The 11,997-nt window shown below is 33.7% G+C and overlaps 1 protein-coding gene across 3 annotated transcripts in view; it reads left to right on the top strand.

Moving 5' to 3' along the window:
* LOC106876727 (uncharacterized) overlaps positions 1-11,997 on the top strand; it is a 1,061,911-nt gene that overhangs the window by 955,939 nt on the left and 93,975 nt on the right. For all 3 annotated transcript variants that reach the window (XM_052966107.1, XM_052966109.1, XM_052966108.1), the window contains one exon: positions 3,619-3,702. In XM_052966107.1, the coding sequence (XP_052822067.1) occupies positions 3,619-3,702 (84 nt within the window). The remainder of the gene's footprint in view (positions 1-3,618; positions 3,703-11,997) is intronic.

Below are 11,997 nucleotides of genomic sequence, written 5' to 3'. Positions count from 1 at the left end.
AAACATTTGAGAGACATGCAAGACATGGATGCGGAGGTCTTCAAGACAAAACTTGACGCTTTCCTCTCCACGGTACCAGACGAACCAATGACTCGTAATGAGATGCAGTTTAGGGCAGCTATGTCAAATTCTCTTATACACCAGATGTGCCATCAAAACTCTTGATTGGACCATGTCAGGTGGAGGAGAAGAGCCATGCAAGGAACGTGAAAATCATGGTGGTGCACCAGCATGACCGCAGCCACTTGGCTGAAACACATAAATAAATACATACATATATAAATATGTATATACATACATATATATATATAAATATGTACATACATACATATATAAATATAAATATAAATATATATGTATATATATATATATATATATATATATATATATATATATATATATATATATATATATATATATATATATAGTGTACTGTTCTGTGATGGTAAGATCAACAAAAAAGTACTCATCTGGTGAGAGATGAATATTGTTTAATAAACACAATAAACGTTTTTTTTTTTTGTGAAGCCATGTGGGCAGAGCCTGAGAATTGCATGAAGGCACAAGATGTGGTATAGAATGTTGTCTGAGTTGTTTTCATCACAAGAAACTATTAGTAGTTTATAAAAAATATATACCATATTTATTATATATATACATATACACACACAAAATTCTACTCACAGCGTGTTAGTCACTCACAGCATGTTAGTCACTCACAGCGTGTTAGTCACTCACAGAGTCAAGCAGTAGGATCGAATCCCAAAGGACACGTTATAAAGCAATTTTGTAAACCACACAATTAAGCTTGCATTTATATTCTCAGAGCAGACGGACAAGCAGGCAGGCAGGCAGGCAGACATGTGAAAGTTGGTGATATGTATGTATCTGTAATTTTGTGTATATGTACTAAACTGCATCCAAAAACATAAAATTGTTAATTAACAAGACAGCCTAATAAAATGATTAAGTATGGAGACATCATGCTGTGTTCCCTTTGGACCAAAAGCTTTGGTCGTATACCTAAACTGTCCGGAGATACTTTGGCAGCACAAATATCTCTTTTCTATTCTCTATTTGTTATGAAGTTCGCCATTACAAAATATATAAACTTCATAACCAAATTTAATGTAATTGTTTCAAAACCAGTTACGGTGACACTGTCACTGCTTCAGTAAAATTATGAATGAGAGTTATGTATCTCTGAATGTTTGATAATGCAATTGGATTATATAACTTATATAATTGACAATCATTCTTTGTCAATGAAATGCAGATAAGATGATATTGCTGAATATTTCATAAACACTCTTCTTATATTGTAGTGTTACATATATCGTGTAATGTTTTATATATGTATGTATATATGTATGAATGTTCATATATGTATATATATATGTGTGTGTGTGTGTGTATTATTGTTATTATAATTATCGTGATCATTATTAAGGTGGTGAACTGGCAGAATCGTTAGCACGCCGAGCAAAATGCTTAGCAGTATTTCGTCTACCTTTACATCCTGAGTTCAAATTCCGCTGAGGTCAACTTTGCCTTTCCTCCTTTCGGGATCGATAAATTAAGTACCAGTTACGCACTGGGGTTGATGTAATCGATTTAATACCTTTGTCTCTCCTTGTTTGTCCTCTCTATGTTTAACCCCTTGTGGGCAATAAAGAAATAAAAATTGTTAGTACATCAGACAAAATACTTAGCGGTATTTTTTCAATTTTCATGTTCCGAGTTCAAATTCCTCTAGGGTTGACTTTGCCTTTCATCATTTTGGGGTTAATAAAATAAGTACCAGTTGGACACTGAGAGTAATGTAATCAGTCCACTCACTTCCTCAAAATTGCTTTTCTTGTACCAAAATTTGAGGCCATAGTTATTATTAAGATGGTGAACTGGCAGAGTTGTTAGCAAACTGGACAAATTGCTGAGCAGCATTTCACCCATCTTCAAATTCTGAGTTCAAATTCCGATGAAGTCAACTTTGTCTTTTATCCTCTTGGTCTTGATGAAATAAATACCAGTTGAACACTAGAGTTGATATAATAAACAAGCCCCCTCCCTTTAAAATTTCAGGATTCTTATTGTTATTAGAATTATTGTGACCTCAGAATTGTTTGCACATCAGACAAAATTCTCAGCAGCATTTGCTGCATCCTTACATTCTGAGTTCAAATTTCACTGAGGTCAGCTTTGCCTTTCATTCTCTCAGGGTTTGTGAAATAAGTCTCAGTTGATCAATGGGATTGATGTAACTGACTTTCGTACTTTCCCAAAATTTCAGGCCTTATATCTACATTAGAAAGGATTATCATCATCATCATCATCATCATCATCATTATTATTAAGGCAGTGAGATGGCAGAATTGTTAGCACACCAGGTGAAATGCTTAATGGTATTTCATCTGCCACTACGTTCTAAGTTCAATTTCTGCTGGGGTCAACTTCGCCTTTCATGGGGGTCGATAAATTAAGTATCAGTTATTCACTGGGGTCAATGTAATCGACTACTCTCCCCACTCCCCAAAATTTCAGGCCTTGTGTCTACAGCAGGAAGGATTATTATTATTGAAGACGTCACACAATATCCAATATTGTGATGTAGACTGAAGCTATTGTGTGTATCGGGGGTTTGTACTGTCTGTCAAGTCACAACAAAGACATCCGAGAGTGTAGTAGGTGCTGTTACATGCCACCGGCATGAGGACCAGTCAGGCGGTACTGGCAATGGCCATGCTCAAAATGGTGTTTTTTTACATGTCACCTGCACAGGAGCCAGTCCAGCAGCACTGACAATGAGCTCACTCGAATGTTTTCTAATGTGCCACTGGCACAAGTGCCAGTAAGGCGATGCTGGTAACGATCACGCTCAAATGGTGCTATTTACATGCCACTGGCATGGAAGCCAGACAGCTGCTCTGGCAATGATCACGCTCGGACGGTGCTGTTAGTGCTCCACTGGCACAGGTGCCAGTCATCAAATATGATTCAATTACAATTTTCGAATATGGATCAATTACGAATATGGTTCAATACATCAAGATTATATGGTATTTCTAAGATATCCAGATATTTCTTCAGGTTGGGTGGTATTGAATCCAATGCTCCAATGACAACAGGAACAACCATTATGTTTGACTCTTGCAGCTGCCATATTGTGGCATTCTCGATTCTCAAGTCTCCATATTTGTCAACATTATAATTATTATTATCATTGTTATTGTGAAGTGGCAAACTGGCAGAATCATTAGCATGCTGGGCAGAATGTTTAGTGGCATTTTCTCTGTCTTTGTATTCTGAGTTCAAGTTCCACCAAGGTTGACTTGGCATTTTCTTCTTTCGGGGTCAATAAAATAAGTACCAGTCAAGCACTGGGGTCGATGTAATCAACTTGTCTCCTCCCCGACATTTCAAGCTTTGTGCCTATAGTAGAAAGGATCATTATTATTCGTACTTCTTCACATTACAGTCTCTTTCCATCTCAATATTGTCAACTAAATCTATTGATCTTGTTTAATAAAAATGTTAATTTTTTTTTTACTTTTCTTCAACATATCATTTTCTTTTATTGGGAATGACATTAATGAGTTTAAATTTTCTGTTTTATTGTAGGACGGAGGCCACAAGTCTGAACATATGATTGTTGTTGGACCAAGAACTGGTATCAGTCGAATTACTAATGTCAAAACTTACCATGTAAGTTGTATCAATCTCACGTGATAAATTATTTAATGAATAATTGATATTTGTTATGAAATATTTGTATTTATTTTATTTATACATATGATTTTATATGTGAACAATAACATCGGTAGTGATAAGTATCCAGTAGGCTAACCAGTTGTTTGCTGTATTTATGATGGTGAGAATGACAAAGGAGATTTTGTAACTCTGTGCAGAACTAATGTTGGTATGGATTTTACCTATTTATTTAAAAAATATACTTGGTTGATATATAGATATATCTTGGTGAAGGATACACACACACAAACACACACAGACACACACAGACACACACAGACACATACACACACATACACACACATATACACACACACACACACACATTATGAGTATGCATATTGGTGTCTGGACCCGATATTTCACTCAACTCAAGACTATGATAGAAGACTCTTGACCAAAATTCTGTGATTGAACCCAGAGCCATAAGGTTACTAAGCAAACGTTTTTACTTCACAGAATACAAGTTTCCAAAATCCTATGCAAGTATGACAATAGCAGTCCAAAAATAAAAAAGGAATTACAAAAAAAAAAATTCTGTAATCATAAAACAAGTCATTGAATTAAGTTAGGGCTAATAAAGTTAATGCAAAGGGAATTAATAAACAAACAAAAAATTATTGTAATGTGAAGAAAGACAATATTATTCAATGATATTGCTTTCATTCAATTTACATGTCAAGTTTGTAAGACAACTCTTGATGTATTTCGCTCTTATTCTCACCTCATCAATGAAGCATATTTGGCAATGAAGGGCAACCAACTGTGAAAACCGTGCCAAAACAGACACAGAACTATTGTGCAGGCTTCTGCCTAACCAGCTCCTGTCAAACCGTCCAACCCATGCTAGCCTGCGCAATACTTCTGTGTCTGTTTTGGCACGGTTTTCACAGTTGGTTGCCATTCCCAACACCAAGCACCCTGAAGAGTAGGCTGAGTGCTTTTTATGTGGGACCAGCACAGGCAAAGTCAGTTTTAGCATGGGTTTTCACAGCTGGATGCCCTTCCAAATGTCAGTCACTTTACAATGTGGACTGGATGATTTTTAAGTGGCACCAACGTTGTAAAATATTAATATGCAGTGTAGGCATAGGAACAACTATTTAGATGAAGGCATAGCTGTAAAGGTGAAGTGATGACTGTGTCATTAAAAGGTTCACTTCACAACAATGCAGTTTCATACAGTTTTACTATGCAGTATCTTGGCAAAAAGTCTCCCTCTACTCTAACTCTGAGCTTTTCAATGTCTTGTGAGTGAATTTGGTGGATAGAAATCATACAAATACCATCATGTATAGGTGTGTATATGTGCACATATGTAAGTGTGTCTGTGTGAATATATAAATTTGTGCTTTTCCTAGAAAACAATCATTGAGTTACTACAAATGTTGATGCTTGTGTCATTCTCCTGTCAGCAAATTATCTGCAGGTTGTACACTTTAAGCCTTTAGCATTCAGATTTCTCTGTCAAATGTAATGCCTATTCATTCATATTTTTTTGAATTAGCCATGCATTATCTTGTAGCTTGACGATTTCAATGATGTGATTGTTTACTTTTAGGATGGCATTGTAGGATAGGTGTGAGAGGCCAGATCTGGCTTGTTTTTAACATAAAAACAAGTAGAATATTTGGGCTGGATATAGTTGATTTAAATGCTAAAGGGTTAAAGACAAGTAGAATATGAAATCTCCATGTTGAAAAACAAATACAGTTTGCTGCAGGAAAAACATCCAGCTGTAAAACAATGCCTCAATAATATATATTCATTTAACTCATGCTAGCATACAAAAGCAGGCACAAAATCAAACGGACATCTAATTTATGTTCACGTGAACTTTTCAGCACAACGTTCTTTGTTAGCCTGTAAATTTTCAATACATGTTTTAGTTTGGATAATCTTAAGAAAAGAAGTTATATCCTTATAGCCCACATACTATGCAAAACTTTTCATTAATCATTAGGAAAATTAATGAACATTTTCTCATGTAGAAGCAATCTAAAGACCATCCATACCATCTGTTAAACAAAACAAAGATTGACACCTTCCATTGAGATGGAATTGGTTTCATATTTATTTGTTTTGCATCAGAACCATCTAAAGACATAAAAGAAAATATAGAGTAAATAATAACAAAACAAAAAAAAATATAAAAAATAATTAAAGCTAGCTCCACTGATTTCCAATAATCAACAAAGGCACATGTTTAATGCATATAATTCTAAAAGAGAACAAGAGAATGATCTTAACAATACAATCCATTCTGATAATGTGGCAGAAAAAAAAAAAATAAAGCAAAACAAAGAAGAAAAGAAAAGCAGACCCCAATGTATTACTTAAACTAAGAAAAATCTCTTGATAATTAAAATAAGATTTTATTTGCTAAAACAAAACAAGACTATTAATGTTGTTTTGTTTTATGTGTGTGTGTGTGTGTGTGTGTGTGTGTGTGTGTGTGTGTGTGTGTGTGTGTAGTGCATATGTCTGTTTATATATGAGTGCGTGTATAGGTGCAGGTGTGGCTGTGTAGTAAGAAGCTTGCGTCCCAACCACATGATTCCAGGTTCAGTCCCACTTAGGGCAACTTCAGTAAGTGCCTAGTATAACCTTGGGGGTTAACTAAAGCCTTGTAAGTGGATTTGGTAGACAGAAACTGAAAGAAGCCAGTCATATATGTATGTGTGTGTTTATTCCCCACCACCACTTGTCAAGCTGTGTTGGTGTGTTTATGTCCCTGTAACTTAGTGGTTCAGCAAAAGACACCGATGAAATAAGTATTGGGTTTAAAAAAAGTCCTGGGGTTGATTTGTTCAACTAAAACGTTTCAAGTTGGTGCCCCAGAATAGCCACAGTCAAATGGCTGAAACAAGTAAAAGGCAAAAGATAAGTGCAGGATAGGATGTGTGGATAGTGGGGTTGGTTTGTTAAAACATAATCTCAAGTTCTATTGCACTGGTCTGCATCTAGGGCAAGTGTCTTCTAATGTAGCCTTGGGCCAACCAGTGCCTTGAGGATATACTTGGTAAGCCTGTTGTGTACATATGTGCATGTGTCTCTGCATGACATGTGTGTGTATGTATATATTAACCTGGAGCAGTGTTTCCCAACCTATTTTCCCCTTGGTCTCACAATAACTTCCCAGAAAAATGTAAGGCAGTGAGCTGGCAGAAATGTTAGCAAGCTGAGCGAAATGCTTAGCAGTATTTCGTCTGCTGCTACATTCTGAGTTCAAATTCCGCTAAGGTCGACTTTGCCTTTCATCCTTTCGGGGTCGATAAATTAAGTACCAGTTACGCACTGGGGTCGATGTAATCGACTTAATCTCTTTGTCTGTCCTTGTTTGTCCCGTCTATGTTTAGCATCTTGTGGGCAATAAAGAGATAAGAAAAATGTATGCCTCACCGGTGCCTAGAAAAACAGTATAGGTGTAGTATGTTTGCTGTGAAGAAAGATTTTCAAAATTCCACAACCCACTAAAAAAAAAGAAAGAAAAAAAAGGATCCCATGCCCCACTACAATTTTCTCAGACCACACCAGTTATGCCCCACATTATGAATCCCTGATCTAGATAGAGGAGTAATGTGTTCCAACTGAAGAACTTGGTTAACTCATTAAAATTTGATGTTGTCAAAGTAAGGATATATAAACAGAAAAACTCCTATAGAAATGCAGTTATTGAGGTTAAAGGTTACCAATATATTTTCTATGTATTATCGACAACTGCTTGTGTTTGAAGACATGCAAATATTTTACAAATATGCATTTTTGGGAGTATTATTTATTTACATATATTGCAAAAGGATTTACAAATATATTATATATTCTTAATTATATAAATCAGAATATGTTTGAGAAAAATAATTAGCTTTTAATTACGTGTACCACAAAAAGATTCAGAAGCAGAAAGTGAAGGAAGAAATGGAAATTAACTCATTTATCATGTTTAACAAGTTTTGAAGAACTAATGAGATTAATACACAGTTTCTTCTCTGAGTTGTATTTTCACTCTTTCTCATATCTCAAAACAACAACAAATCGTTTGGCAGTTTCCATTTGTAAATCTAAAAATGTAGTTCAATTAAAAAGAAATTTTTTTTCTAACCTCTATCAATTTTTAAAAAAATATTTTTTTATAGAGAGAAAATTACTAGAAACTGTTTTTAATCAAAATAAATTTGAGTGATCAATTTTTATTTTATAATACATTGATATTAAAATTAAGGAAGAAACAAATTTCTTTTGAAACTGCCTAAGTAACCAGTGAGTTAGGAATCAATGAATTATCTACTACATAGCCATGGAAAATGCTAGAAATAGTATCTAACTCGCTCACTCAAATCATACCTAACCAACGTAGAAAAAGAAGAACACATTCTGCCTAAAATAAAGATGAAGTGGTCCTGGGTGAAATTATACCTCTGCACTTTACAGGGTCAACCCTTTCAATACAATATTTCTATTGAAATATACTGTCTTTGCTTCAAGTAATTTTGAAAATAATTTTGAAGAATTTATTAAGATAAATTTGCCATTATTAAGCTGATGTTTGGAATATAAATTGACATGAAACTTAAAGGAAGATTAGGGAATTTGTATCATAAAAACAAGAGCAGTTTCAAGCAGTTTGGCATCAGAAGGGTTAATTCTGTTCTGATACTAGGAGAATATCATCACAATTTTGGGAATAGTCAATCAGATGAGATGTATAATCTAGGTTCTTAAAGAGGTAGATAATATGAAGTAATATTAAGTTGTGGGTGGGTGATATGAGATTAATAATATATTTCCTGTGATCAACCTCCTAATGAGGTTGAGATTAAAAAATTAGTAACAAGTCCCATTTGAAATATATGTTATTGAAAATAATATACATATATGGTGAATAGCATTTCCAAAGTAATCTGTAGCCTATTCTGAACACTTCTCTGAACTCAGTATATCAGGTTCCCACTGGGTCACACTCAAATTATGAAAGGGTTACAAAGACAAAATCTTTTACTATTGAAATATGTAATAAAATGTGAAATGATAAATATATTATACAATATGTGATCAACATAAGGAATAAAACAATGTCTACTGCAAACAAAATTCTTATTTTATGAAACATTTGATAATTCTTTTATCTAAATATTTGAAGTAAAAATTTCGGGAGATTATAAATTTGCCAAAATGAATCACTGTGGTAAAACTTGGGAACTCATGCCATATATGGAGTTAAATGTTTTACTTTGTGCTAGGTTCAAACTTACTGTTTATAAGCTGGTAGTTACCTGCACCTTATTTTAGTAGCCATTTCATCTTAAGTGTAAATATCATTCTAAATTCTTTTATATATTTTAGATTTGTTCTTAACTATCTAAAATAAACAGTCTAACTTGACTTGAGACTGTATTGAAACTGAAGAGCACTTTTAGTCATTTAAAAATGCACCAGAAATTTTAAATTCACTTTTAATTGATTTCTTGAGTTTTCAAAATTTTTGTTGCACAATTGCAGCCTAGTCACTGACATAGAAGTTGCAGTTCAGCCATAAGAATTTCACACCTCAAAAAATAAATTGTGCCATTTTAGTAAATTTGGTATGTTTTTAACTCACCACAATGTAATTGATCTTGTTCATTAGAAAATAGTGTGTTGGATTCACAGAATGAAATATTTTCTAAAAAATGAAAGCGTATCTGTGATTTAATATAGAAGAAGCCTCCACATGGTTGTTTAATATGCCAACATTGCAACCAAATCTTTCACAAATTACATCCTATCATCGTATATAAAGAAGACTATTAAACAATCTAAACTGATATAGAAAAAGATGGGATGGTCACAAATGGAATGCTTTTGATCATAGGTCTTAAAGCAATGGCAATAACATATCACCTGCTTAAGCTTATTCCAATTATGATTTCAGATACTCTCAGGAGTATATGATATGCTACAGATAAAACAGAATTTTTACCTCAGTAGTGTAAGCTAGGTGATGAGCTGAGGTGGTTGCATCTGCTTATTTTCAAGTGTTTTCATTATATTCCAGAATTCCAGAGCAGAATAAATTTATTTTATTTTGTTAAACGTATTTCTAAAGAAAGACTTGAAAGATATTATTGTCAGGAGTGTGAATTAAATGAGTTCAAAGAATCAGTCTAAAAGACTGTGACATAGAGAAGGAGAATTATTAGAGTAGTGTACAAAATGTCTTGTGATATTCATTCCAACACTTTACATTCTAAGTTCAAATCCTGCTGAAGTAACTTTGCCTTTTATCCTTTATCTGTTAAATAGTGGAGTCAATTTTATTTAAAAAAAGAAAAAAGCTACTTTATCCGAAATTTGTAACCTTGTAATCTTTCAACCTCTCCAATGTTTGTGATATGAGAAAGTGCACCCAGTAAATTCTGAAAAGTGACTGGGGACAGGAAGAGCACCTAACCATAAGAAATTAAATCAAATGATACAACACAAGCACCACTCTATGGGGGCAGCAGCCATCAATAAAAAGATAACTGAGCATAATGACCTCTCCAACCCATGTCAGTATAGGAAGCAAGCATAAAATGAAAATGATGTTTATGTGAGAAATAAACAAACATAAAGTGAATAGGCAAACAGTCAACATTTACCTTCTTTGATATGAAACTAAGTGAACTGAGACTAGAAGTTTTCAGCATCTTGTCCAAAGTCACTATGTCACCAGTGATGAGAAAGAAACTCATAACTTATTAATTTAGAGTCTGGTATTCTTCAGCTTCATCACAGAAAATTCTTTACTGTGATGGAATATTAACTTCATTTATATTTATTTCCAAGAACATTAGCACAATAAAAAAAAAATGCTTTTTAACCAAATTAATTCTAGAGTGTATACACTATGAAAAACATGATGAAAGAAGTAAGTTATTAAAGTTGTTTTTAATCTCCATCCTTCTAAATAATCTCTAACTCTCATAAATATCTAGAATAAATGCTTGTGCTTTCCAAGACATTAAAAAGCTTCTGGGTTTAGAGATGATCAACAAGAAGATAATACTGATTAGTTGGAAGTGATGTTGTCACAGTGTGACATGATATTGACTAACTGGAAGTGTCTGATTAACTGGAGAGGATAATGATAAACTGGAGTAATAACACTTCTGATAATAAACTAATGATATTTTTTATGACTAACAACAGCATAATTTTCTTTCTTTCTTTCTCTCTCCTACACACACACACACACACATACACACACACACACACACACACACACACGTATGTATATGTGTGTGTGTGTGTGTGTGTGTGTGCATGTCTGTATGTATGTATTTGCAGATGTGTCAGTGAGTCTCAGAAAATTAGAATATTATGAAAAATTGGATTTTTATTGTCAGTTTAGTTTGAATATTAAAATTTCAATATCAGGTCCGCTAAATCTAAACTAATCTATTCTCAGGATTTTTTTGTTACAAGCTAACATTTATGGTTTGCATAAGAAATATCTGAAGAAAAGTATTGGATACATGTTTGATGTATAAAAAAGATCACTGAAAATCCAATACCTCAAAATATTAGAATGTTATATCTGAATATCTGTAACATCTCATTACATTAGAGAATGTTAGGCAGAAATTCAAAGGTGGAGAGAAAGTATCACTTAGTTCTTGGTTGGAGATCATATGAGTTTAATGATTTACTTAAAATATTGTGGTATTGAGGAACTCAACCTGTGGCTCAGCTCATGTGTGTTGAAGCCCTCCCCCAGCAATCTTGGCTGCAGCCTTCAGCTCAGCCTGATTGGTGGGATGCATATTGGCCATCGTTTTAACTATACTTGGGTTCTCCAAGAGGTTCAGGTCAGGTGAGTTACCTGGCCAAGAAAGTATTTTGATATGGTGATCAGCAAACCAGATAGTTGTTTTCCATACTGAATTATTGAGTACAGGTGTGTCCATCCTAGTTTGTATGATTGTGTATAGGAGAATATATTAATGAAATTCCAACTTAATCTGATTTTCATATTTTATTATTTGCTATTTTTACAATTTTACAATATTGAAATAAACTAATACTTTCATGCATTTTGCATTCATAAGGTTTATGTAGTTAAAATCATATTCCAGGATTGACAAGTGTCAGTTGTCACTAAATAAACCTGATGATTGCATAACGTATGAAAGTACTAGTTTATTTCATTATCGTAAAATTGTAGAAATTGCAAATAATAAAACATGAAAATGAGACTTAATTGGTATTTCATTGATTCATATATATATA

The sequence above is a fragment of the Octopus bimaculoides genome, chromosome 3 (assembly GCF_001194135.2).
Source record: "Octopus bimaculoides isolate UCB-OBI-ISO-001 chromosome 3, ASM119413v2, whole genome shotgun sequence".
Taxonomy (NCBI): Eukaryota; Metazoa; Mollusca; class Cephalopoda; order Octopoda; family Octopodidae; genus Octopus; species Octopus bimaculoides.
The sequence above is the reverse complement of the archived record's forward strand: the minus strand, read 5'-3'. Positions and strand labels throughout refer to the sequence as shown.